General features: G+C 50.7%; 1 protein-coding gene and 7 non-coding genes across 9 annotated transcripts; 5 read left to right on the forward strand and 3 right to left on the reverse strand.

Moving 5' to 3' along the window:
* Positions 1–267: 267 nt before the first annotated feature.
* On the forward strand, positions 268–338 carry Trnag-gcc (transfer RNA glycine (anticodon GCC)). Its single transcript has one exon. It is a non-coding gene; the product is annotated as a tRNA-Gly (tRNA).
* Positions 339–3,985: 3,647 nt separating this feature from the next.
* Positions 3,986–12,618, reverse strand: Fcgr2a (Fc gamma receptor IIa). 2 transcript variants are annotated; one of them, XM_021647088.2, is made up of 6 exons: positions 12,544–12,618; positions 12,249–12,374; positions 11,541–11,561; positions 10,791–11,048; positions 6,389–6,643; positions 3,986–4,749 (listed from the first exon to the last, which is right to left on the reverse strand). In XM_021647088.2, exons 2-6 carry the CDS (start codon positions 12,313–12,315, stop codon positions 4,565–4,567), a joined length of 786 nt encoding a protein of 261 aa, XP_021502763.1. In that variant the 5' UTR covers positions 12,316–12,374; positions 12,544–12,618; the 3' UTR covers positions 3,986–4,564. The 2 variants fall into 2 exon arrangements, with proteins under 2 accessions (XP_021502763.1, XP_021502762.1); XM_021647087.2 differs by having other exon boundaries at positions 12,249–12,586.
* Positions 12,619–15,398: 2,780 nt separating this feature from the next.
* Trnal-cag (transfer RNA leucine (anticodon CAG)) lies at positions 15,399–15,481 on the reverse strand. Its single transcript has one exon. It is a non-coding gene; the product is annotated as a tRNA-Leu (tRNA).
* Positions 15,482–15,851: 370 nt separating this feature from the next.
* Trnad-guc (transfer RNA aspartic acid (anticodon GUC)) lies at positions 15,852–15,923 on the forward strand. The gene has a single exon. It is a non-coding gene; the product is annotated as a tRNA-Asp (tRNA).
* Positions 15,924–16,371: 448 nt separating this feature from the next.
* Positions 16,372–16,443, forward strand: Trnae-cuc (transfer RNA glutamic acid (anticodon CUC)). Its single transcript has one exon. It is a non-coding gene; the product is annotated as a tRNA-Glu (tRNA).
* Positions 16,444–20,490: 4,047 nt separating this feature from the next.
* Trnag-gcc (transfer RNA glycine (anticodon GCC)) lies at positions 20,491–20,561 on the reverse strand. The gene has a single exon. It is a non-coding gene; the product is annotated as a tRNA-Gly (tRNA).
* A 2,224-nt stretch (positions 20,562–22,785) lies between these two features.
* Positions 22,786–22,857, forward strand: Trnad-guc (transfer RNA aspartic acid (anticodon GUC)). The gene has a single exon. It is a non-coding gene; the product is annotated as a tRNA-Asp (tRNA).
* Positions 22,858–23,289: 432 nt separating this feature from the next.
* Trnae-cuc (transfer RNA glutamic acid (anticodon CUC)) lies at positions 23,290–23,361 on the forward strand. The gene has a single exon. It is a non-coding gene; the product is annotated as a tRNA-Glu (tRNA).
* Positions 23,362–24,195: the final 834 nt, after the last annotated feature.

Genomic DNA, 24,195 nt, shown 5'->3' on the forward strand with positions numbered 1-24,195 from the left:
GCGCCCCATCGAGGTCAGTTCTCTGCGCGCGCGAGCCGGACGCCCGGCCCGGTTGCCCGGGGAAGCCGGGCGCGTGCTGCCACGAAACAGAACCACAGCCTCCAAGCTAGAACTGTAAACACCGAGGGTTTGTTTTTAAAAGAGCGGGTTCTTGGAGCATGAAGGTCGCGTCTGCGAAACTGATGCGAAGACAATGACTGCATAGGAGATGCAACGAGAAACAGAAGCCAACTGAAATAGGAGAACGGCAAGCTTTCCTCTCGTTCAGCATTGGTGGTTCAGTGGTAGAATTCTCGCCTGCCACGCGGGAGGCCCGGGTTCGATTCCCGGCCAATGCACGCTACTTGTTTTTAGTTCCTGTTCTTTCTTTAGCCTAACGCGGTAACTCAGGGTTCTTCTTTTACCGGTTTACCTTTGAGGAAGTCAAACTTAACTCTGAGGCCATGGAATTCGGAAACATCCTACCTTGCAACACCTGGGAGAGCCCGCGTTTCACTCCTCTGTTTGAGACCAATCCTCCCAGAGCGTTTTGGAGAGACTTTGTGGTTTTTCTCTGTGACCCTGTTTCCCCGGCCCCCAGGATTCAGATGTAAATTGCCGTAGCGCCAGCACGCTGTGACCCTTTCGTACAGTTCCTCATGGTGTGGTGACCCCCAAACATAGGTTGTTTTCCGTTGCTACTTCAAAACTGAGATTTTGCTACTGTTATGAAGTGTAATGTAAACAGCTGATGTTTGTTTGCTTGTTTGTTTGTTTTTGTAATGCAGGATGTAGGATAGGCGACCCTAGAGGGGTCGCGACCCACAGGTTAAGAACCGCTGCCCTGAAGGCTGAGGCGGGTTCCAACAGCAAGCTGTACAACTACCTTGCGCTCCACTGACTGGGTCGGTCAAGCATCCTCGCTTTCTTCAAGCTAGGGAGTCAGAGTTCCCTTTTGCAAGTTCTCAGTATCCTCAATAAGAGAACCTGAAAGCAAACGCATAAGGAAGGAAACTCAAGGACGATTTTATTAGAAGAGAAGCCACAGAGTGTAATGTACCCACTGCAAATGCCAGAAGCTGCCAGGGGAGGGAGAGAGTCGTGCCTTTGGAGGTCAGCAATGGAGGTCTGCAAGCAGCTATAAAAGGGACTGGAGGTCTTCAAGAAAACACTAAGAAGGACAAGGGTCAAGGGCAGCACACTAGGATTCTGTGCCCGAATCGCGATACCCCAAAAGACCACCACCAGGAGCCGAGTCCGTTGCAAACCACATGAGGATCTTTTTATTACAAATTACAAGCTGCAGCTCGGGCTCACCCCACCCCCCACCCCCACCGCCGAAGCGGTGAGAGCTGAGAGCCTTGTGCTCAAGTTAGTTGGGTGATTTAAAGATTCTGGTCCCTCCCAGCATGCCCAAGGCAGGGGCGATTCCTGCCTGGCAAGCATCTATTGGTCAAGATGCTGCATTTTTGAAATGATTGGCTATAGGAAGGTCCCCAGACCGTTAATGATCTGGTGTCCCTCCCTAGGGGGGATGGGCCAGTTTCCTAGCAACTGTTTCCCTAGTGGGTGGGGAAAGAATGCAGTAAGGCGGTCCTTCCCCTCAGGGCATTACTAGACTTCACCCACATAGTTCAGGCCTTAATTAATAATAGCTGCTAAATGTTTAATCTTTTGGTCTCTCATCAGCATCTAAAGATCGAAAGGGTAAAAGAACCAGGCGTGGTGGCGTACGCCTTTAATCCCAGCACTCAGGAGGCAGAGGCAGATGGATTCCTGTGCGTTTGTAGGCCAGCCTGGACTACAGAGGGAGTTCCAGGTCAGTCAGGGCTCTGCAGAAAGACCTTTCCTCAACACAACAAAACAAAGGAGGAGGAAAAGGAAAAGGAATGCTTTTGAATTAGAACCAGGAAAAGAGGGCAGATTTAGCAGCGAAGATCTGTAAGCTCCTGCCTAGGATTGTATTCCTTTGACCTGGAGGAAAACAACTTTCCCTTAATGGGCATCACCGGAGCCCTGAGGTCTCCACCTTTCCATATGTAAATGAGACATAAAAGTCCATAAAAGCTGATCACAAGAGAGAGGTCCGTACTCAATGGCTTCCAACTCTGCTAATGCCTGTCTAGCTGCCCAATACCAGCACCACAGGCCTCCAGCCCCAGCCGAAACTTCTAATTTGCAAAAATAGATGTTAGAACTCCTGCTGGATAAATGGCTGTTTTCTTCCCGGAAAGATCACAGCCCAGTGCGGTATCTTAGAGTACTTGACCTCTGTGAACGGAAGGGATACCTATGATCCAATACTGAGCACAAAATAAAGCCAAGCTCTACGGTATGTTTTAGAGCATGCCTTCAGACTATACGTAAAAGCCTGTTGGACAACCTTTTTGTTTGTTGGCTTGTTGCTTGGGGGGCTGGGTGGGCTTTTGTTTTGTTTTGAGTCAGGGCTTCTCTGTGTAGTCCTGCCTGTCCCGGAAGTCACTCTGTAGAGCAGGTTGTTCTCAAACTAAGAGATTCACCTGCTTCTGCTTCCCAAGTGCTGGGATTAAAGGCCACCACCACTGGTCTAAATCACCTTCTATAGACTTTCCAGACGAATGAGCTCTGATTTCAGACAGTAAAGAATGCACTTAATCCACACATATTTGTCAAGTGTTTTTATCATGTGCCATGACCCTGAACTAGGGTCTGAGTGTGTGGTGGTAAACAAAACAGGCAGTCACTCCTGTAGCCAGTAAACTAATGGGTGAAGGAAGAGAGTCACACATTAAGCAAGCAAGCAATATACATTGACTGATGGTAACAACGAAGGAGGACAAGAAAAAGCAAGAAAGGGGAGTTAGGAGTTTGGGAGAGGAATAAGGTGAAAGAATAAAGTCCTAGCATAATACGTGACCCTGCTCACAATCTGCCTTCCTGCCTTCCCGGTTCCGAATACATGACCCTGCTCACAATCTGCCTTCCCGCCTTCCCGGTTCCGAATACGTGACCCTGCTCACAATCTGCCTTCCCGCCTTCCCTGTTCTGGGTACGTGACTTAACTACGGCTTTGTTCAAACCACCCAATCAGACCCCTGTAACTATGCTTCTCGCTTCTGTAACCGCGCTTCCTGCTCCCGAGCCCTATAAAAACCCGTCACCCCAACCGAGAGGCGCGCAAGTCTTCCGAGAGACTTTGTCGCCCTGGGTACCCGTGTACTCAATAAAACCTCTTGCTGGTTGCATCCGAACAACTGGACTCGTTGATCTTTGGGTACGGGGTCTCCCTGACGGAAGACAACCTTCGGGGGGTCTTGCAAAGGTTATACTACTGAACAATCAAAGAGCCCTTACCGGTGACATCTGAGTAAAAACTGAAAGGACATTATCTGAGTCTGTTTTCTGTTACTATAACAAAGCATATGAGACTAGGTTGTTTTTTATTTTTATTTTTTTTAGGAAATCGGTTTTATTTTGTTCATGGTTATAGATGACCACATTTGCTTGGCTTCTGATGACAACTTTATGTTGCTCTGTGCATGGCAGAAAAGTACAGCAGCGAGTAAGGGCATGGGTAAGAGAGAAAGCACCTAAGCTGCAGGATAGCTAAGCAATCCCTTCTGGAAATCAGCAATCCCTGCATCTGTGAAGGCATAAGCTCATCCTTTGTGATCCAAACACCTTCCAGTGGTCTCCACCTCCTACCGGCACTGCACTGAGGATCAAGCCTCAGCATGAATTTTGGCTGGAACAAGTCATATTTAAGTGAAGTGAAATGGGATGTGGTTCCCGTAAGCGAGAGCATGCCCGAGGCAGAAAATGACAGCTTATAGGAGTACAGCCGCTGTGCTCAAAGAAGAGCAAAAATGACTAAGAACAAGAAAGAAAAAGCAGAAGGAAATGAGATCAGAGAGACAAGGTCATGTGGTATCTTCTTGGAGAACATTGCAAAGTCACGAGATTTCCTTCTAAGTGCAAGAAGAAGCTTTTTTTTTTTTTGAGCAAAGAAGTCACAAGTAGGAGAGTCTTAGTTCAGGTTGATTTTTTGTTTTATTGCAGAAGGTCAAAGCCAGGGCATCATGTATATTGGATAACAGCTCTGTCACCAATCCTCAGCTCACCGCCTGCTTCTTGTTTTTTTGTTTTTTTTTTTTTTAAAAAAGTAGCGCATTTTAATGTATTTATTTTCTGTGCATTTAGAGAGAGAAGGCGCTTCCGCCATGGTGGGCGTGGGGAGGTCAGAGGACAACTTTGAGGAATTTGTTCTTTCCTTCTGCTATATGGGTGCCAGGGATCAAACTCTGGTCTTCTGGCAGGTTTAGCAACAGGCACCCTTTCTGGGGAGCCATCTCAACAACATACCTGTACAGCCCACGCCAGCCTTCTTTCCTTGAAATAGGATCCCACAGAGTTTTCCCAGGCTAGACGTGCACTCACTCTATATATAACCCAGGCAGGTCTTGAACCAGGGATCCTCCTGCCTCAGCCTCCTAAGCAGTTGTAATTGCAGGATCAAACATCAGACCTAGCAGAAAGTTGCTTTCAAAGGAAGACTGCGGGAGAAGCAACGGTGTGGCTGAAAAGATGCAGCGGCCACGCTGAGATGTCACTTGTCCTGAGGAGCCTTGCTCTTTCTCACTGACAGGGTTTCCCTCCAGTACTCCCGTGAAGGCTGAAGCTTTCTCCACACGCAGAAATAAAGCCCCGTGTCCACGGCAAACAGGAGGCACATCGCTAGGCAGAAAGCAAGCTGGTACCAAAGCAGAGAGGTGATAGACACAGGATCTGAACCTGGGAGGAGAACCAGAAGAATTAGAAGGAGCGAGCCATTAATTTATACAGCCATTAATGGCCTGTATAAAGCCATTAATACAGGAATTCAGAACAAACCGTGACGTTCCTAGGGCAAAGCCTTTGTCAAGTCACCCACACCAAGTACTTAAAGGAAGGACAAGAGCATATGAGAAGTGGGAATCATTCAATGGACTTTTTATCTCTCAGTCTTCTCCAAGAGGTTGCTAAGTCTGCATTTCCCAAGGGGTGACCATGACCACATCTGTCTGAAGTTCTAGAAGGACAAAAACTTTGTGGTCATTGAGATTTAACAAATACCACAAGGAGCACAATTTTTGTTTTTGTGCCAGGATCTCTCTGTGGCCCTGGCTGGTTTGGAACTTGCTTTGTAGACCAGGTTGGCCTTGAACTCACAGAGATCCATCCACCTCTGTCTCTCAGGTGGTGGCGTTGAAGTTTTTTGCTATCATGGCTTGTTGAAAGAGAACTTTTAACGTTTTCTTTATAATAGGGTTCCTCACTCTCCCCCATTTGAGACAGAGATTTTTCAGTCAGAGTTTTGATGAAAGACAGCTTTCCCTCTCCAGGCTGACCTCTAATTATCATCCTCCTGCCTCAACCTTCCAAATGCTGGGATTACAGAATTGCATTAACAGGAATCCTTAAATGTATTTCATTGTACTATGGATACAAAATGAGAGGAACAGAAGTCATGTCTCATTCTACCTCAGTTTGAAAACAGCCTTTGGGCAACCTTGAACTATCGATCCATAGACCACCTTGACAGCTCTTCACCAACCACCTGCTCTGGTCCTGTGACGGGGAGGTGTTCACTGACAATACTAGTCTGTCAAAGCAGGTTGATGTTTAGCCTTGCTGAAGCCATTTTGTGTTCAGTATCCATCTTTGTTCACGAGGTGAAATCAAGTTCAAAAAAACTTAACTCTGCTTCCCAGAAATAGTTATTCAGAGCTGACACTAACATACCTGCCAGAGGTCAAGTTAACCTTATATTTTACTACCACTCAATGGTGTCATAATTCATGCTCTGTTATCTCCACACTTGGCTACACTCTGGATGCATTCTATGTTACCTCTGCATTTTGCTGTACTCTGGAAGACCCTAACCACCGCCTCTCTGACCTCACTTGGCACCAATCAGCTTATAGGTTAGCTGATAATACTTTGTCTGGTTGGCCAAAGTGTATTACACTCTATTATGCCCTACCCTTATCTTCCGCACTTGGCTTTTCTATAAAAAGACTGCCCAAAAAACACATCGATGCCACAGTTTGTCTCCCAAGTCCACTCTGTGTTCCTAATTGTGGTTAGTCTTGGGGTGTGCATTCAATAAGCCATCGCTATCTGACTAAGACTGGAATGTGAGTATTGTGTGTGGCTATTCTTGAGCTACAACAGTTGCAGTGCCTCCTCAAAGGCATAATTAGGATTCCACAATGCAAACTTTCTTAAGAACAGAGTCATGTTGTGAGTAGAGAAAGAGTCCCAGATCAACTTGGCTGCCCCAGGCTAGGGCTTAAGAGGCTAGTAGATAGCTGTAAGTCTCAGAATCCTAGCATTAGGACACAAGAAACAGAGCGGCTCGTCTGTTTTAAAGCCGGACATAATGGTTCACCTTGGACAGTGATGGTCACAGGCTTGGACAACTGATATCGACTTCCTAGAAATCCTTTGCAGTAGTAGTCACCACTGTGACTGTGGTTGGCTTTTAAGATGGAGAACGTGTCGTTGTAATGATGAAATTTCACAGCTTTTTCATTCTGGTAGAATGTAACCTTGTTCAGGCGTTTGTTCAACCAGCTGTCGCACCTTAACACGATGGTTTCACCTTCCTCAAACACTAGTTTAGCTGTCTGGAGCAGCAGCCAGTCTGAAAGATGGAAAGAAAGTTTACCATGAGCAAGATACAAAGGGCAGTAGTGTCTGGAGCCTTTAATCCCAATATTTGGGAGGCAGAGGCAGGTGAATCTCTGTAAGTTTGAGGCCAATCTGTCTAGGACAACCAGGGCTACACAGATAAACTCTGTCTAAAAAAACTGAGAGAGAGAAAACAAACAAACAAACAAAAAACCAAGGGGCTGGAGATATTGCGCAGTGGAATACTTGCATAAGGGCCATTCCCCTAGGGTCAGAGAGTATCGTACAATCATAACACCTCAGAGGTCAAGGCAGAACATTCAGAAATTTACGGTCATCCTCAACTATATAGCAAGCATGGACTACATGAAACCCTGTCTCACAAAGAAACAAACAAACAAATGAACAAACAAAAACCTTTGCAACAGCCTCTCCCACAAGGAAAACATGACATTAATTTATGAGATACTGAAAGCACTTTTAAAACAATTTTATGGATTTGAAACACTATACTTGTTATGCCTAGATCACAAGACCCCCCCCCAAGAGACCACCAGGAACACGAGTCCAGTGTAAAACACACAAGGGTCTTTTTTCAAGCTCAAGCTTGGGTCGAAATCCCTCCAGACACAGCAGGTTGGGAGAGTGTCCTCGAGGTCTGGGGAGACAGGGTTTTTAAAGAGAAAAACCACAAGCCTTGGCATTACATGATTGGACAAAGGGGCAAAGGAATGCAATGCATTGTAAACAAGTTGGTTAATTGCATCTGATCAAACCACAGAGAAAAACAGTCCAAAAGGGGTATCTTGACTTGGGAACAACTCATGTTTTCCTTGACCATCCCTGTGGTTATTGTTTAGCCTCGGTTTCTGTGTCTAGCTATAAGCTGCTCAGAACATTGTGCAGCCTTTCCTGGAACTCAGGGGCGGGGGCCAAGTCACTCTAAGGGCAGTCAACTTAAGGCGGAGTCGGAGAAACAAAATGGAGTTAGCCCTGTTACTTTTAACCTCTTCATATTCACGTAGGACATTAATTTCAGTAACTATACAGCTATAGAATAGAGCCTGAATCCTTCAGCTTATTATAAGTACAGAGTTTATGGTCTAGGATTACTAATCGAATGCTATGACTTTTGAACAAATCTTACAAAATGAGGTAAGCAGCCATTTTGCAGTGAGCACAGCCTGAATCATGCCAGCCTCTCTGTCGTGGTCTACTCAGGCTGCTTTGACAAAGTACCATAAACTAAGTACCCGCGAGCCACACGTCTGTTAGCGCATGTCTGTAACTCCGGAACTTCGGAGGCAGAGCAGAAGGACCAAGAGTTCAAGGTCATCTAAGTTGTGAGCTGGAGACAAGCCTGGGTTATCTGATACTCTATTTTAATAAGCAAATGTTCAAAATATAACCTTGGTGGCCTATTGACAATACACATTTACTCCTCAAATTAATCCAAAGCAAGATGCAGAAAAATTTACATTTAATAAGAGTCCATTTGCTAGTTTATAGAACTGAGATTTATTGTCACACTCTTACAGAATTTTTTTAGGTCTCTCTTTTAAGGACCTAGTTACCTCCCCAAAGGACCACCCAATTTTACCTTGGTGGTAAAATTGCAATATCTCAGTCTTGGAATAGAAACAGTTGAGAGCACAAAACACCCTGAGTGGAATCTTCCACCAACATAAAAAAAAAAAAAAAAAGAAAGAAAGAGTATGACCTTTTGGGGGAATGTAACAGTTTGTGTCAATGAAGCTCAGGATGGCCAGGAACTCATTATATAACTAAGGCCTCAGTTGATACTACAGACAGATGTGAGCTATCATGCCTGGTAAGCCAGGTAAGATTTGTTTGATTATTTGTTTGTTTGTTTTGAGATGTGTCAGGTCTCCCTATAGTAGCTCTGGCTGTCCTGGAACTCAATATGTAGACCAGGCTGGCCTCTAACTCATAGAGATCCAACTGCTTCTGCCTCCCAAGTGCTGGGATTCAAAGTGTGTGTCACCATGCCTGACTTTTTCGATACGATCTTTATAAATTCAGCGTTCTCTTGTGAATCTGAACAAAAGGGGCAGAACATTTTAAAACTTAAAGTTACTTTTACACACACACACATAGCGTGTAAGCTCCATAGTACACATGCGGGGGTCAGAGCTGGTTCTCTGCTCCCACCACCGTGGGTTCCAGACATTGAACTCAGGTCTGCATGTTTGTGTGGAAAGTACTTTTACCAAGAAAGCGATCTTGCCAGCTCTACCTTTCTGTTTGTTTGTTATGTTTGGTTGCTTGATTGTCTTTTGCTTTTTTGGGGGACAGTATCTCACCACGTGGCCCTTGCTGGCCTGGAACTCACTAAGTAGACCCAGCCAGCCTGGAATTCACAGAGCTCCACCTGCCTCGGTCTCCTGAGTGCTGGCATTATAGGCATGGGCCACTACGGCCCATGCTATTTGTCTGTTTTTAAAAGGAAGAATAACTCATCAAGGACACTGCCTGTGGGCAGCAGACTGCGCAATGACTAGAGGGCTACCTACAGCTTCTAAGGGTTTTTAATTTGTAATTTTATATTTTCATAGAAAGAGCAAGGAGGCCCACTGCCCATTGGCTGTTTCAGGACAGGTGAGATGTAAAGAAAGGAAATGGGTAGCTATGGTATCATTTTTAAAGTTAACTCAATATTTATTTCTCGGAGCACTGCCAAGGGAAACTGGCTACACCTCCAGGATCTCTTTGGCACTGGAACCTGAAAGAACTATTTTATATTGTCTTATTTTGAGACAGTCTCACTATGTAGCCCTGCTTGATCTAGAGCTTACAGAATCCACCTGCTTATGTCTCCTGGGTGCTGGGACTAAATGCATGTGTAACCATACTCAGACTTAAAATGCTGTTGTTGTTTTGTCATTGTTGTTGTTTTTTAAAATTACCTTCTTGGTATTAAACAGGTGAACCTAAAACACAAGAAACCTACATGCACCATCTTCAGGGCTTATGTAGCAAGGCAAATCTGACACTTCTGACACTATAAACACACTTATATTTTCAGATGTTGCAGTGGGCTAGGAATAGCGCCTGAGGGATTTTTCATTAGAGACTCCATTAAACTGAACATTGTCGAGTATTTATGCAAACCTAAATCAGACCATGTGACTCCTTAAATTCAAACCGCCTCATGATGACGCACTGGAATACTGCTCAGCCGTAAGAAGGAATCCTGTTTGCGACAACCTGGATTGAACCGGAAATCATATGTCCAGTGAGCTAAGCCAGATATAGAAAGGCCAGTATGGAATATCACACATGCTATAGTATTGAAAATCGAAGATCTTACAGAAGTGGAGAGGAGAACAGAAGTTAGCAGAGGCTGGGAAGCGAAGAGGGGAGGGTGGGATGGGGAAAGGTTGACTTACGGTCAGAAGCGAGACATTTTGAGGTGCTATTGTATAGCAAGGTATATTTATAAACAATGATAATTACTGTATATTAAAAAAAAACAGAAATAAGAATTCTGTGTTTAAAGAAACGATAACCTATCCCAATCTAAGAATTAAACCACATACACGCGTAACAAAATGTCATGTTGTCCTCCATAAATATATTTTACGTATCAGATGAAAAAAAAATTAGTTTCAAGTTTTTAAAACCTGAAGTTTTACAGGTTTCTATCTCCTTTAGGGATGAAAGTCGTCACACAGCCTATCTGCTTCTCCGTGTTTGTTTGGTGCGATTCCCTTCCCCTCATCTCTGGCCTCATTTTCCAGGCTTCAGTTTTTTCCCTGGGGGGTGTCACCTCCTTGCCCCTCACACGGTCAAGTCTGCTCCTGTCCTGCCGTCTGTCCAGGTCTGATTGCCGACAGTCTCCCCGCTTCCCCACCCTACCGTCAAAGCGGCGGTGTTTACGAGGAGGCGGGAACTTCCCTGTTCTTCTCACGGCAGCCTTTCCGTGGCCTTGAACCCCTTGCTCAACCAGAGCTGAGTCAGATAAGGCTGTCGCCTCACACAATACCAAACAGAGCGGGCGAAAAGGGAAACGGGGCAGACAAATGCTTTTCTAAAAAGCGCTTGGTGATGCTTCGCAGGAATCAGGCCATCCTCTTCCTTGTAAACTTCTGTTCTGTAAGCAGATTCCCCGGCAGCTCCCTGGGCCGGGCCCTACTCACCGGAAATCACATACAGATGTACAGGGTCGCTGAGGCTGCTCCGCTCCATCCGGCACCGGTATTCTCCGCTGTCATTGACCGCGGCTGTGAACTTGTAGCTGGGCTGGACCTGGCTCGGGACGGAGCTCCCATTGTGGAGCCACTGGGTGGAAGAGTTCCCGGGGTTGTGGGGCCCCTCGCACTTCAGGGTCACAAGGTCTTCCCTGAGCACCCGGATCCACGGGGGCTCAAGTTTCACCACAGCCTTGGGAAGATCTCCTGAGAGCGAGAGAACAATAAGGAATGTGAAAACGTCCCTGTGACTGACCCAGTTAAAGACCTGGGTAGGATGACTCAAAAGCGTAATCCAGCAGTGGGAAAGGTGAAGCATTTAACACCTGACTGCGGCATATAAGAAAATTCAAGACCACTTGTGGGCCATTTAGCAAGTCTGTTTCAAAAAAAAAAAAATTAGAAAACGTTAGAACTCAGAGGTAGAAGCTTGCTCAGCACACTCCAGGTCTTGGGTTCAATCTCCAGATCATTAAAAAAAAAAAAAAATTGTGTAGTTGCACTGGTCTTTTTCCCTTGGGTCTTTGGAGAATCCAGCTGAGTGTTACCAAGGATTACACTCCAGGCCCTGCAGTGAGAGCACCGCCCAATCTGAACCCAAGCCTGATCCTTGGTAAAACAGACATTCCCCCACAAAGTACACATAGCATTTTATTGTAAGGAAGCAACACCGTGAAACCACGGGAAGCACGAACTCACCTGTCTGCCCGTCTGCAACAGCTGTAAATAAGAAGAGACAGGGTCAGTGTGGAGTGGCATTGGCGGAGGAAGGCAGGTGTGTGGAAGGGAAAGTCGCTTGGAGCCTCTCCTTCGCCCATCAACCCCCTCCAGGGTCTGTTTCTAGTTTATCTTATCCGTTTCTATTTTACCTAGCTCTCACATCCTCCTCGCCTAATCCTGCCCCCCAGAGCAGGTACGAAGGTTTGCACAGCCTTTCCCGGGACTGTAATGCGGCACCTCTGAATTCCAACCTTAACAAACCAAACCAAACCAAAACAAAACAAAACACCACTAGAATAGTAAGAAGTGAGAATCCTCTTTTGTTGTTGTTGGGACAGGGTATCACCGTGTGGCTCTGGCTGGCCTGGAACTCACTGTGTCGACCAGACTAACCATTTACCATGTAGCCCCACACCCAGCTCTAGAATCCCCTTTTCGAGACAGGGTCCCACGAAGCCAGGTTGGCCTGGAATTGGAAGTCATTGCAGCTGAAGCTAACCGTGAACTCCTTGATTCTCCCGTAGCCACCACGAAAGTTCGAGGATTACAAGAAGGTCCCACCAGACCTGGATCTTCCCTTTTTCATCTCTCCCCAGTTTCTAAACTGGCTCCTTCCTACCCTGGTCTCTGGGGTCCAGACCGTAGGGGAGGCCGAAATTATTGTATTTCGGGATGACCCTTACTCACCAAACAGCAGCAAAATCGCCAGTGGTTGAGGCAGCCATCGGCTTCCAGGACATGCATTCTGAAACATCTGGGTCCTTAAAATCTTTCAAGAACTGGATCGGCGTCTGGTTGAGATTTAGGAGATAGCTACAAAAAGAGGAAGGAAGTAAACTGTCTTCCGCAGCCCTCGTGGGTCAGCCGCCCATGTCTGCTAACCTAAGAATAATAAATCAAACAATGGTCTCTGCTTGTCAGACAAGACTTTCTACACCTAGCTCCTTGTCATCCCGTCAGGGAGGGGGGAACCCCAAGTTACTGTTTGCTGGAGAGGAAACTGGGGCAAGCACTAGAAAGCAGCAGAGGGAACCTCCGTTTACTCTCTGGGACCTTGACTTCGCGCTGTTTTCACAACTTCCTGTCCTGCCTCACACGGCAGAAAGTCCCCAGGGAACTTTGACCCAGTCATGAGATAAAGAGATCTTTTAAACAGGTGATTGAAAGAGTCAATATTAGACAATTTATTATTATTATTATTATCCGAAGAAATCAGTTCAAGAGGATCTCTAGCCTATATGCAAGAGTCTGATCTTGCCCTCCATATACAGAAGAAAGTTGTTGAGGGTTTTTATTTTGTTTTGATTTTTGAGACCTTGTCTCTCTACGTAGCCCTGACTGTCCTGAAACTCACTACACAGACCAGGCTAGCCTTGAACTCGAAGACGTCAGCCTGCCTGAGTGCTGGGATTAAAGGCACGTGCCACCATGCCCAGAGTAAAACCAAAGTTTCTAAGTATAAAAAATAAGTGTGTTACTAACTTCCACCTCTAGAACCTACATGGTGGTTAGAGAGAACAGATTTCCTTTGTCCTCTGAACACACACACACACTAAATAAATAAACCACATTTGTGTTTGGTCTATATACTCATCTATACACTTCTGACACCAAATATGTTGGGGGCGTGGCTTCCATATCAAACAAGTCTCCAGCACCATCTGGAGTTCCTACAATTTCAACTCAGTTCTGAAACTCTCCACCTGGAATTAACAGGGCTGTCCCGTAGGACAGACATAACAAAAGACAGGAAACTTGAGCATGCATGTATAGTTGCCTGTCAGTTAATAGAACCCTTCTGTAGGTGATGGCTGGCTGTTTGGTAACCTTTCCTGGAACTGTGCCTTCCTTTGGTCCTGGAGGCTTGTTAATTCTTTATAACTTTTGCTATGATGGTTCAGTACTTCATGCTTTTTAAGTCCTAAAAGGCCAACATACATTGTTTTGCCTCCAAAACTTAGATTTAGACTCAATTTTAAGTATTTAGAGGGCTCAAATACTTGAGATATACACATGCTATATATCAAATGTGTACAGAAAAAATGATTTAGACAACTCCCAATTTCACAAAGAGATAAGCAAGCTCAGCTCTGTGCACTGGACCAAAACCTCAAAGTACCCACTACTTGGATGGCCACTGACTTCAGGCATTAATGATGACATGTATGGGGTAACAGCAGGAGTCTCTGGACCACTTTCGGGGTTAACAACCTTGGGACTAACTCATATCTCTGCCTACAAGAACCAAGAAGAAACCCTAGATGGCTTCTGTGTTCTATATAAAAATGCTCATGAATTCTCTGCTCTTTCTCTCTCCTTCCTTCCTTCCTTCCTTCCTTCCTTCCATCCTTCCTTCTTCCTTTCTTTCCCATTAATTCTCTGCGCTCTCTCTCTTGTTCCTTTGTTCCTTCCTTCCTTCCTTCCTTCCTTCCTTCCTTCCTCCTTCCTTCCTTCCTTCTTTCCATCCTTCCTTCCTTTCTTCTGTTCCTTTGTTTTTTTGGTTTGGTTTGGTTGTCCTGGAAGTCACTAGGTAGACCAGACTGGCCTTGAACTCACAGGAACCCACCTACCCCTGCCTCCCAAGTGCTGGGATTAAAGGTGTGGGCCAGCACAGCTCGGCTCTCTGGTGTTTCCTTATCTCTGTCTATTGCTCTGTTCTTTTCTCCTTTTATGTCAGTCAACAGGAGAAGCACCAGTCTCTCAATCCAACCTTCATTCCTCCCAGGATCAAATCTCCATAGGTTCCGAATAACACTCTCTGACTGAAGAAGCAGGAAACTCCAAGCTAGAACGTTTAGTTTACCCCACTTAACTCTGAAAAGAAAAGAAAAAAAGAGGTTGTTTTCACAGTACTTATTTTAAACTTATTTATATGTGGGTGTCTCTGTGGGTATATGCATGTGACTCAGGTGCCAGGAGGTCCAGAGGAGAGTGTAGGATCCCATGGAACTGGAGCTAACAGCAGTTGTGAACAGTCCTGGGAACTGACCTCTAGGAAAGCAGTCTTAACTCCTGCGTTGTTTCTCCCCAAGGCATTGGTTGTTTTAAAACAATAAGTGGTTTGTTTGTTTGTGCATCAGCTAATTAACTGCTTTAAAAAAAATGCTACAATAAACAACCGTAAAATTTGTAGTTTAAAAAAAAAAACAACAAAATCTAAGGCTCAATCACCCTTCCATTCCTTTCTGTTACCGTATCTAGTTTGTCAGGGAAGCTATCCTGCCTGGTAGTTCTGGTTAACCTGGAAGTCAACACACTTCGGCTACCTTATACGTGACTGGATACAGGCCTCTATCTTCTCCAGCCTGGCTTGCTGCAATAGCCCCCCACTTCTCCCTTTCTTCGTTGCTATATGCATGCCTGTTCTCAGCAGAGCATGAAGGATCCTCCTGAAGCTAAGGCAGGCTACATCGTTCGGGCGCTCAAAAGTCCTTCGGTGGTTTCGCTTTCCCTTCAGAGTGAAAGTGATATTTTCACAATGTGAGCGATCAGGCCCCCAATTTCCTCTCAGCAGTAACTTCCGTAACTCCAATTTCTTCTTGGAAAAGAAGAAATTTTCTGTCACTGCTCTTCTCCTCAATCTGTTCCACTCAGGAGTATTCTGGAGGATTCCAGGTGCAAGGCACTTTTTGGACCTTGCTTAACGCTGCATTCAGCTTTCAGTATTAAGTCACCGTGGACAAGGGTCCACACAATACGAGCCAAGAAAATCCGACGAGAAAAAGTGGCTCTTCATCTAAGTACCTTTCCTGTGGGAGCAGCCTGTACCTGTGCCCTCTGCAAGGCCTTCAGGAAGCAAGTCTCTCAGGGTCCGGTGGGATGGCAAAACACGAAGCTTGTCAGGAGTGGGATTCGAACCCACGCCTCCAGGGGAGACTGCGACCTGAACGCAGCGCCTTAGACCGCTCGGCCATCCTGACAACGGGGATGCGCAGAAAGCCTATGGACAGGCTGACAGCCGAGGCCCACAGGCGAGCGCTCACAGCGCTCTGGACTCGACGGGGCGGTGTCACCTCGTCGTCGTCCTGCGCACGGAGTCCCTCCAGGTCCCGGGGGATCCGCGCTGTGACCCCGCAGGGCGCCCCGGCGAGTGCGGGCAGCCTGGACGGCGGCCGTCGGCGGGGCCCCAGGCGCTGCTCCGCCGTCAGCCCCGGCTCTGCGCGTCCCGGAGGCTCCCGGGCTGGGCGCGGAGGTCGTGGTCGTCGGGGATGGAGCCGAGGGAGCCGTCGGGCCGAGGCCGAGCGAGAGTGATGGTGGGTCCCGGTGTGGAGGAAGAAAGTGTCATCGCGGTCCTCGTTAGTATAGTGGTGAGTATCCCCGCCTGTCACGCGGGAGACCGGGGTTCGATTCCCCGACGGGGAGACCTGGCGATCCTTTTAGCCAACGGGGCGGCCCGGGGACTCTGCCCCTTGGGCCCATGCTCCAGGCCGGAAGGCTCAGCGCCAGGGCGGAGTCGTCCACGTTTTGCCAAAGTCCAGGACCCAGGGGCCCCGTCTGGCACTTCTCAGCCTGTGCCAGAGCGCACGCCCGGGCCAAGGAGGCACCAGACGTTTGGAGGTTGTGCTGAGCGGGAGCAGAGGCAGGAGCGGGGTCCGATCCGGGAGGGGGCGCCACTTCCCCGCCGAGCCGCAGCCGGCAGGGATGGGCGGGGATGGGCAGGGGTGGGCGTGGATGGGCAGGGATGGGCGGGGATGGGCAGGGCAGACGCCGTGAGCCCGGGCGATCCCTGAAGCTGGCATGAGGGCGCCGGGTCAGAGAGCCGCTGTCCGTGTGGCTCCAGGAACCGACAGCTTGGGAAGAAGGCCAACGCTCCCTGGTGGTCTAGTGGTTAGGATTCGGCGCTCTCACCGCCGCGGCCCGGGTTCGATTCCCGGTCAGGGAATGCTACTTTTACTCTCTGTATTTTGTCCTTCCCTCTGTCTTGGCACCTCATGAAACATTACCCTCCCTTTTGACCAACACCGGTGGCCTCACCTACACCCTCCCTGCACACTGCATCCTTTCCCCACTGGAAGCTTCCACCGACCCTCTCTGCGTGCAGACAACTTTGCACCTAGCCTCCTCAGCCTTGCTGCGTCTCCTCACGCCCAGCCCACACACCTGACCTCAGACACAAGCCCCGCATCACCAACACTCATGCCCTCCCTGAGCCCTTGACTCGCCTGCTCTTCCCTCTGCAACAACCCTCTAGCTGACTCCACCCACTTGCTCTCCTGCCTCACCTGTCTCACCTGCATCTCTAACGACCCAGGCGTCACATGCTCCCTGTCAGCTTCCCTGGACTCCAAACGACCAAACGTCAGCTTCAAACAACTGTAGAGATTTCGTTCATTTTACACACACACAGACTCAGAGAGAGACAGAGACAGACACAGACAGATGGACAGGAGGGAGGGGACATGGAGGTGGAAGAGATAAGTGCAAACACAGAATGGAATACCGCTCTGAAGAACCCCAGGGAATATCGGTGATTGGAATATGGTGCTGGTGCTGATGGTGCTGGTGCAGGTGGTGATTGGTGGGGTGGACGCTGGAATGCGAGGGGGTGAGGGTGGGGCGAACACTAACCCCGTAGAGTTGTCAGTGTGGATCCCTATGTCCCGGGAGAGCCGAATGCCCACGGTGTGGTGACTGCAGCCAGCATCTCAGGGACAGAAGCCCCACGATTTCCCTTTCAGTCCCCAGAGCTGCTCGGGCGAGCGGAGCCGAAGCCAGGAGGTTGTTTCTTGGGATCCTTGGCCGCAGGGGTGGGGAGTGGGGACGCTGGTGTGAGTGTGAGTCGGGAAGTTGGAGCGGAACCTCTTGCCCAGCGGTGGCGTTCCCTGCCCGGTCCCCTCGGTCCGACCTGTCCAGGCACTCCGGGGCAGAGTCGGATCCTCAGTGCTGAGCGGTGGGCTGACTCCACCTCACGCAGAGGCACAGTAGGAGGAGCTGGCAGACCCCGGGGAGCACAGACTCTGCCATTCCCTCCCCCGCCTCCACCCCACTCCTGCCCTGAAGCCCTCTCGGTCCCGAGCAGAGCACCGGGAGGCACCAGGGGAACGAGCGTCAGGGAAAGGTCTGTCCCGCTGAGCGCGCCCGGGGCACCTCTGTTTGGGGAGAGCATCAGTGGGAAACAGACAACGGGCAAGAATCGGCTTGCAGGTGTCCAGCAGAGGGCGCTGTGTGCCAACCGCAAGGATCCACGACTCAAGGATCCTGTGGTTCTGTGCCAGTTTAGGTGATTTTCACTTGACACCTCTGCGTGAACAGGGACTCTGAACTGAGGAAATGGCTCCATAGCAGGGGCCTGCAGGCGAGCCTGTGCGGGATGGCCCGGATGCGGGTAGGTAGGGGAGCTGTTCAGGTCGGGGGAGTTGTGGCCAGAGCGTGCCACCCCTGTGCAGGTGTCTTGTGTGCTGGAATTCCAGGAGAAGCAGTATATCTAGGGCAAACGTTAGAACGACATAGGCGTTTCTCACTGTCCTATGTAGGAGCTCCAAGAATGCCCCAGCCTCCCTGTGCTCTCCTGGGAAAGCTTATAAGAGAATGTTGTGGAGAATTCAGAGGACAGGAGGGAGGCCTGGCTCAAGAGGTTCTTTCCAGAGGGTCATTTCATGATCCCCAGTAGACTGTGTTGGGGCCCTTTGGTGAATTGAATTAAGAGTCTGTGGTCCTGATCATCGGTGTCTGCAGAATCATCTGTGACTAATGAGCCTGGGACCGGGTCCACCCAGTCCGAAAGGCTGTGCGGGGACAGTCCTTGACGGTGTTCAGCTGGAGCAGGGACGCCAGCCGTGATGGAGAAGACAACAGCACCACTGGGCTGCAATCCTCTGGGAGGATCTCCTGAAGGTCAGCACACACACCCTGTGTTGCACAGGTGGCCGGGCTGCATCTGATGCTAGCCAGGCATTTGGAGAAAGTGTAGGAGCCAGCCAGGCTGTGGTGGCCTGAAAGGGTGATGGGATGGAGCCCTGACAGCAGCTGAGTCCTGGGGATGGAGGACAGGGCTGGAGTCCTGGGAGGAGAGGCTGAGACAGGACATTGGTGAAGGCTCAGCCTCAGATGCAGAGGAAGCCTCATTGTGACTGGAAGGGGTCCCGGGGAGCAGCCCAGGCTTGGCATCTCCATGTTGGCAGGGTCAGCAGCCACAAAGAGAGCCTAGCAGAGGCTGCAGCCAGTGAGGGTGAGGGTCTTGGAGAGGCCGGTACCTTGGGATAACCAGCAAAGGGAGCACCCACCTTGGAGGAGAGTCCATCTAGTGTAGGAGACAAACGTCCTGTACTGTGTATGGCAGGACAGTACTGAGAACTTAGGGATTGTGGTTTCTTTAGGAAACACTGAAATAGTATAAGAGTATGATTTTTGTTTTAATCCCAGGTGTGGAGGTATGGGGCTGCCTCCCAGCAGCTGCCTGGGACTCGCCACGTGCCCCAGCAGTGGCGGGATTTTGCCAGCTGCACACGGTTTCTGCAATTGTGCTGTGATGCTGGAAAGTCCGGGGACGTTTCAGAGCGTATATGAAGGGCTGGGCTGTTGGGTGGTTGGTGCTTGCTGTTTGTTGTACTTGGTTGTGGCTTGTTAAGTAGTTGTGAATTGACAAAGGAAAAGTAGGAGAGGGAGAAGAAAGAAGAAGAGGGAGGAGAAAAAAAAAGAATAGGAAAGGGAGGAGAAGAAATATAAGAAGAAGAAGAGGGAGAAACGGAAGAGGAAAAGAAGGAAGAGAAGAGGAAGAAGGATGTGAAAGAGAAGATGAAAAAGCAGCAGCAGCAGGGGAAACGGCCCCATCCCCCAGCAGCACCACCCAGTCTCTCCTGCTCTTGTCAGCTGTCTGCTCTGAGCTGTGACTGCTCCCCAAAGTCAACCCTAGACCTGCTGGGCTCTGTTTCCCACAAAGCTGCAGTGGCCCATCCACTCCCACTCGCCTTTGTCCAAGGCAGAGAGCTCCTCGAGCTGACAGGGGAAGTGGCCAGGCAGTTGCCTGAGGTGAGAAAGGGCTTTTCTCCAGGCAGGTGGGCAGGAGGTAGGCAGGTGGTGTGTCTCAGTGACTGAGGGGTGAAGGCTTTCCTTGGTGATATCCCAGCGCAGTCCAGGGCACAGAGGGGTCGGCCGGGAAGAAGGGACACAGGGTGCAGCTGCTGGAAGCTGGAGGAGGTGTGCGGGACAGAGTCTATGGCAGAGGGAGCTAGCTAGAGAGAGCTGGCAGGCCCGGGGGTGAGGATGCCCAGCACAGCAGCCGGAAGGAGGCCAGGTCTCAGAGCGCCAGTGTCAGTGCGTGACCGGCAAGAGAAGGCAGGAGGACCTTCGATTGAATTGTGGGTGCCTGTGCCTTCTAGGCAGTGGGTCGGCTTCCCTTTACCTGTGTATTGTCTTGTCTCTCTGTCTGGTTCTGGGTCTGGGTGTGGGTCTGTCTCTCCCCGCAGCCCCCCCCCCCCCATACAGAGGACATGGAGGAGTGGCCAGAAGGGCCAAAGTCACAGCGGATGCCCCATGGGGTGAGGGCTCTGGCAGGTGCTAGCAGGATGCAGAGACCTGAGAGTTCCGGGTTTCCCACCTCCAGGTCCCAGAAAAGAAACCCGGAGGATTGGGCACCCTGCTGGTGGATCCACGCTCACAGGCCCCCATAACTTGGCGAGGAGCGAAGATGGCTAGGGGCAAGAAGGCACACTCACTGGCTTCTGAGTAAAGGAGGCACAACTAGGGCCTGGAGCCATGGAGAAGAGTCCTTTAGAAGAGGAGAAGCTGTGTGGGGATGGCCTTCTAGCGTGGGAGTCCTGAGGTGTGCGGGGTAGGGGGCTGGGAGGAGCTAGGTGCTGGTCTGTTTGGCTGAGGTGAGGACAGGGGTTGGAGCCTTGGAGATCTGGAGCGAAGCTGGAAGCTGTGCTGTGCTGCTTGGACTCGGGGACTGTGGGCCTCACAGACCTCCGAACTAAAAGGGACTGGGCGCTGCATGGGCCGGGAATCGAACCCGGGCCTCCCGCGTGGCAGGCGAGAATTCTACCACTGAACCACCCATGCTGTGCGCAGGATCTCGCGTCTGAGGTGCCCACAGGCTGTGCGCCTCGACAGTCTCAGCACCGAGAGCTGCTCTCCCCGACAGCCCCTGAGTGGTGGACGGATGGAGCCTGCAGGCCAGGGCGTGGACGGACATCTGGGACAAACGTCACCCCTCCCCGGGCCGCCCACGCCCCAGATGCCACCGCCACCTCCGACCCCTCCGCCACCTCCGACCCCGTCTCCATCTCCAAATCCGCCGCCGCCGCCCTGGAGCCGGCGTCCGCACCTCTAGGCTCGCGTGTGGGAAGCGGGGGCGGGAGGAGAGCGGGGTCCAGGGCACCGGGGCCGGGAGGAGGCCGTCGGGGCCGGAGCGACGCTCAAGCGCACGCAGCCCAGACTGCGATGCCGCGGGCCCCGCCTCGCTCCAGCTCCGGGTCCGGGTGGCGACTGGCGGGAGGACGGCGCAGCGAGCACCAAGTCAGGTGTGCGCGAAGGAGGAGGAGGAGGCGGTAGGGTGTGTGTGTGTGTGTGTGTGTGTGTGTGTAAGGCTCATGCAGAGATGAAGCCTGCAGGACCAGAGCCCAGAAAGATGTGCTCCCGCAGGAGGCGCAGGGAATAGATCTGGTAAAGACTCAATGGGGCCATTAGAAGAGAATTGTCACCAGCAGTTCTGACTAACAACAGACTCAACCGACTACAGTGTAACATAGCTGGAGAGATGGGCCTGCCAGTGCTTAGAGACATGAGTTGACTGAGCATAACAACTCCTTTCCTATGGGATCTAAGGCAGTCTCCACCAAAGAGAACACACAACTAGAAGGAGAAGGTAGGACAAAAGCCAGTGCAGGAGAGGTCACAGGCACAGTAGAAAAAAGTGCTGATGTCTGGTTAAACGGACTTCATTTAACCACCAAACTGCCGTGACGAGGCATGAAAACAGCACAAAACAAGGAAAATAACCAGGGGCTGGTTTTGGTCACATGAAGTCTATGCCAGGAAATGGAAAGACAGCACAATGGGAGGGGGGCCAGGAAATCAGGATGTGCCTGAGAGGAACCAGAAGAAACCTGTAGGAGCAGCCACCTTGTTGCCAGTACGTTGAAATCTACCAATGAATGTGGAGATGAGAGCGATTTTCATAGTTAGCAGGAAGGTGAAGAGTTTAAATTAGCCTGGGTGACTCCATTTTGAAATGAGGAGCCATCTTGACCGGGAGCTGAACTCAAGGTACCAGGAAATATCACAGAATATGCACTAGGCAGAAAACAAAGTCAACTCTCCTAGCAACAGCCTCCAGGAAAAATCACAGACTAAATACTTGATAGAAAATAATAATAATTAATGAGAATCGGTTGGGAAAATTCTCCCCAATGTTCCAGATGTAGTTTAGAAGAACAACAGTTGTGATTATGTAAAAGGTTACTTTGTCCCTATGGATTTTACCCAACCATGTAAGGTCAAGCCATGAATCCGCCTGCTTGCTGTCATGGAAACCTCCTGCTTGCAGTTTTTCCCTTTAAAAACCCTGCTCACTCAGGGCTCAGGTCCCACTTCTCTACTGCTGTGTCAGTGAGACTTGGGTCCCGAGTTTGATCGCTCTTGTAATAAAGCTCTCTTGATCTTGCATTGAGTTGTCTCCTGGTGGTGTCTGAGGGTCCTGTGATCCTGGTATAAGACCCTTGGTATAGGGTCCCCTGAGAGGAGGCTCCTGGTAGGAGTTCGGTGCTGGCCCTGGTGTGCTCAGGGGAGGCCGAGAATGGCCAGCGCTGTAGCTGGAGTCCGGCACTGGGGGCCTCTGAACCAAGGGACCGAACTCTGCATGTACCAGAATCAGACCCGGGCCTCCCGCGTGGCCGGCGAGAATTCTGCCAGTGAACCCCCCGTGCTGTGCCCACACTTGTCACCTGACACGCCGAAGGCTGCACGCCTCGACCATCTCACCCCCAGTCCCGGCGGGGATCCGTGCTGTGACCCTGGTGCCCGCCCAAATGGCAGCTCTGGCGTGGGCGAGCAACCTGGACGGCGGCCGTCGGCGGGGCCCCGGGCGCTGCTCCGCTGTCAGCTCTGCGGCCCGGCGGGGCAAGGGCTCGGCCACGCCAGGTCCACGGGGCCGCGGCTCCGTACCCGGGGGAGGAGGCGGTGGCGGCTGCTCCCAGCTGGAGATGGAGCCGAGGGCGCCCACGGGGCCAAGGCCGAGAGAGATCGATGGTGGGTCCCGGTGTGGGGGAGGGTGGTATCATCGCGGTCCTCGTTAGTATAGTGGTGAGTATCCCCGCCTGTCACGCGGGAGACCGGGGTTCGATTCCCCGACGGGGAGACGTGGCGTCATGTTTTAGCCTACGGGGCGGGCGAGGACTCTGCCCTTTGGCCCGAAATCCAAGTTCGAAGGCTCTAGGCAGCACAGGGTAGTTCGAGTTTTGCCAAAATCCACGACACAGGGGCCCCGTCTGGCACTTCTCAGCCTGTGCCCCAGAGCGCGAGCGCGAGCCAGACGTTTGGAGGTTGTGCTGAGCGGGAGCAGAGGCAGGAGCGGGGTCCGGTCCGGGAGGGGGCGCCACTTCCCCACCGAGCCGCAGCGGGCAGGGGTGGGCGTGGATGGGCGGGGATGGGCAGGGATGGGCAGGGATGGGCGGGGATGCGCGGGGATGGGCGGGGCGGACGATCCCTGAAGCTGGCGAGAGGGCGCCGGGTCGGAGAGTGGCTGTCGGTGTGGCTCCAGGATTTGACAGGCAAGAAGGACTGCTAACGCTCCCTGGTGGTCTAGTGGTTAGGATTCGGCGCTCTCACCGCCGCGGCCCGGGTTCGATTCCCGGTCAGGGAAGTCACTCTCTACATTTTGTCCTTCCTCCCCTCTGTCCTGGCACCTCAGGCAACATTACCCTGGCTTTTGACCAACACCCGTGGCCTCACCTACATGCTCTCTGCACACACCATCCTTTTCCCACTGGAACCTCTCTGCACTCACCATCCTTTACTCACTGGAAGCTTCCACCGACCTTCCCCACCCGCACACAACAACTTTGCACCTTGCCTCCTCAGCCTTGCTGCATCTCCTCACGCCCAGCCCACACACCAAACACATCACACACCCGCCATCGCTCCATCCTCAGACACAAGCCCCGCATCACCAACCCTCACCCCTCCCTGAGCCCCTGACTTCAGCGCCTGATCACCTGCTCTTCCCTCTGCAACAACCCTCTAGCTGAACCCACCCACTTGCCTCTCCTGCCTCACCTGTCTCACCTGCATCTCTAACGACCCAGTCTTCACATGCTCCCTGTCAGCTTCCCTGGACTCCTCACGAGGAAGGTCAGCTTCAAACAACTGTAGAGATTTCTTTCATTTCACACACACACAGACTCAGAGACAGACAGAGACAGACACAGAGACAGACAGACGAAGGGAGGGAGGCATGGAGGTAGAAGAGATACATGCAAACACGTAATGGAATACCGCTCTGAAGAACTCCAGGGAATATCGGTGATTGGAATATGGTGCTGATGGTGCTGGTGCAAGTGGTGGTGGGGGTTGGTGGGGTGGACGCTGGACTCCAACTAATCCCCGTAGAGTTGTCAGTGTGGATCCCTATGCCCCGGGAGAGCCGAATGCCCACGGTGTGGTGACTGCAGCCAGCATTGTGGGGACAGAAGCCCCA

This window comes from Meriones unguiculatus, chromosome 11 (genome assembly GCF_030254825.1).
Source record: "Meriones unguiculatus strain TT.TT164.6M chromosome 11, Bangor_MerUng_6.1, whole genome shotgun sequence".
Lineage (NCBI taxonomy): Eukaryota > Metazoa > Chordata > Mammalia > Rodentia > Muridae > Meriones > Meriones unguiculatus.